General features: G+C 36.8%; 1 protein-coding gene across 1 annotated transcript in view; it reads left to right on the top strand.

Moving 5' to 3' along the window:
- Window positions 1-2,041, top strand: part of EPG5 (ectopic P-granules 5 autophagy tethering factor) — a 108,654-nt gene that overhangs the window by 75,194 nt on the left and 31,419 nt on the right. Inside the window, exons 27-28 of the mRNA XM_019652712.1 lie at window positions 51-283; window positions 1,599-1,604. Coding sequence (XP_019508257.1) covers window positions 51-283; window positions 1,599-1,604 — 239 coding nt within the window. The remainder of the gene's footprint in view (window positions 1-50; window positions 284-1,598; window positions 1,605-2,041) is intronic.

Here is a 2,041-nt window from a genome sequence, read left to right as displayed (position 1 = left end):
GTTTGTATGGGGCACTGAGGACTCTGAAGAATATTGCCTGAGAAATGTAGAGCATCAAAGAAACACTCACAAGTCTGGATTCTCATACTGTAAACCAACACTCTTCACCTGCATTTTCCCTCAGGGCCTTAGTGAACGCCTACAAGTTGCAGCCTACCCCCGGGGTTCAGAAGGTTGGCATTGGCCTCTTCTTTACGGTCGTGGATTACATCAGCGACGAGACCCAGCGTCACCCTCCCACAAGGCAGTTCTTCACTTCCTGCATTGAGATTTTGGGACAGGTAAGGGTATTCTGTGTTGGTGGCCTTCTTCCGGTATAATGAGTCCCTACAGTGTCCTCATTAGATATAGCCGGGGTTGACTTCAGACTGATAGTGTAGGTTCAGAGGCTTACCTAATTATTGGCTTCTCAAGATGTGATTAGAATTGTTGGTATAGGATTTTGCTTCTCATACAAGCGATAATCAATTATTCATATTTGAAAGCCTCTGGGGAGACATTAGATTCCATCTTATGCTGTTGGCGGTGTTACTAACACCATCACTGAAGCTCTTTATTGTTTATAAAATGCTTTCTGATTCATTATTTTATCCTCATGGTGACTGTGATTGATATCATTCTCATCTTAAAGATGACAAAACTGGGCTCTGAAAACTTAAGTGACTTGCGTAAAGAATTGCAGCTGGTGAGTGCTGGAGCTGAGATGGTCCTGGGTCTTCTGACTCAGTGTTCAGCGCTCACTCTACCTCCTGCTGCGGCCTCTCAGCTGCTATTCTCGGTAACTTTAAATATAAAGTTAAAATAAATATAGATATTTAACAAGAGCAAGGGCAATGTATCCCTGCAGATTTGGAAAGGAAAGCCACTTGTCGGAAAATATGTAAACACTAATCAACCATGTACTGTCACCCAAATTCAATTGATTGAGTCCTTATTTATTGGATGTTTACAAGGAGGTGATGCTGAGCAGATATTAAAATATATTTTTTAAATAGCTTTTTGCTGATTATAAAATTGATGTGTGCTTATTATAAGCAATGCAGACAGTATAGAAAATATAAAGAAAAAACATTTCTCAGAATCCTAACTACCTGGAGATACTGGTTACACAGCTAACATTTCATTATAGTTTGTCTCGTGTATGTGTGTCTCGTGTAGTGTATGTATGTATATGTGAAATTGGTGTATCATCCCTCCATACAGATAGATGGATAGATATAGACACACACTCAAAAACGGGCATGTGCTGTTTTGTAACCTACTTTTTTCATTCAAACACATCTTTTAGACATTATTCCATGTTAATGAATACAGACCTGTATCATGGTGTTTAATATATAGTGTCCAGAGGTACAGATACATTGTAATGTATCAAGATAGTGCCCTCTGAATGGATATGTAGGTAGTTTGTTTGTTTTGCTACAGTAAGCCTGAGATAAATATTCTTACACATCTTTGTGAACTTGTTGGACTTTTATTTTTAGGGTAGTTTCTTGGAAGTATGACTGCAATGTCAAAGGGACTAGCAGTTAATATATATTGTCACACTGCCCTCCTGGGAAGTTTGTACCTATTTACACTGTCATTTCAGGGTTTGAGTTCATTATTCTCTGTATCGTAACCTACAGTAGGAATGATCATTCTTTTTAAGTCTTGCTAATCTAATAGGGGCAGTGGTACTCTATATTATTTTAAGTTGTATTTCTTTAAGAATTTGTTAAGTTGAATGACTTGACAAGTCTTGGCCATTTATATCTTTTTTGTGATTTTCTGGTAATTGTCCTTTGCACATTTTGTGTTGGAGAGTTTCTTGTTTTTTTGGGGTTTTTTTTTATTTTTATTTATTTATTTTTTTTGCTTTGAAAGAGCTCCTTAGACTATTAACTTGGTATCTGGAGTGTGTTATAATTTTTCTACTTTGTCATTTTTCTCTAATTTTATGATACTCTTTGCCTTATAGAAGTTAAAATTTTTTATCAACTAAAATCTGTCAGCCTTGTCCTTTATTATTTCTGCCTGTGGTCAAGTTTATCAAAGCCTT

This window comes from Hipposideros armiger, unplaced genomic scaffold (genome assembly GCF_001890085.2).
Source record: "Hipposideros armiger isolate ML-2016 unplaced genomic scaffold, ASM189008v1 scaffold_186, whole genome shotgun sequence".
NCBI lineage: Eukaryota > Metazoa > Chordata > Mammalia > Chiroptera > Hipposideridae > Hipposideros > Hipposideros armiger.
The sequence above is the reverse complement of the archived record's forward strand: the minus strand, read 5'-3'. Positions and strand labels throughout refer to the sequence as shown.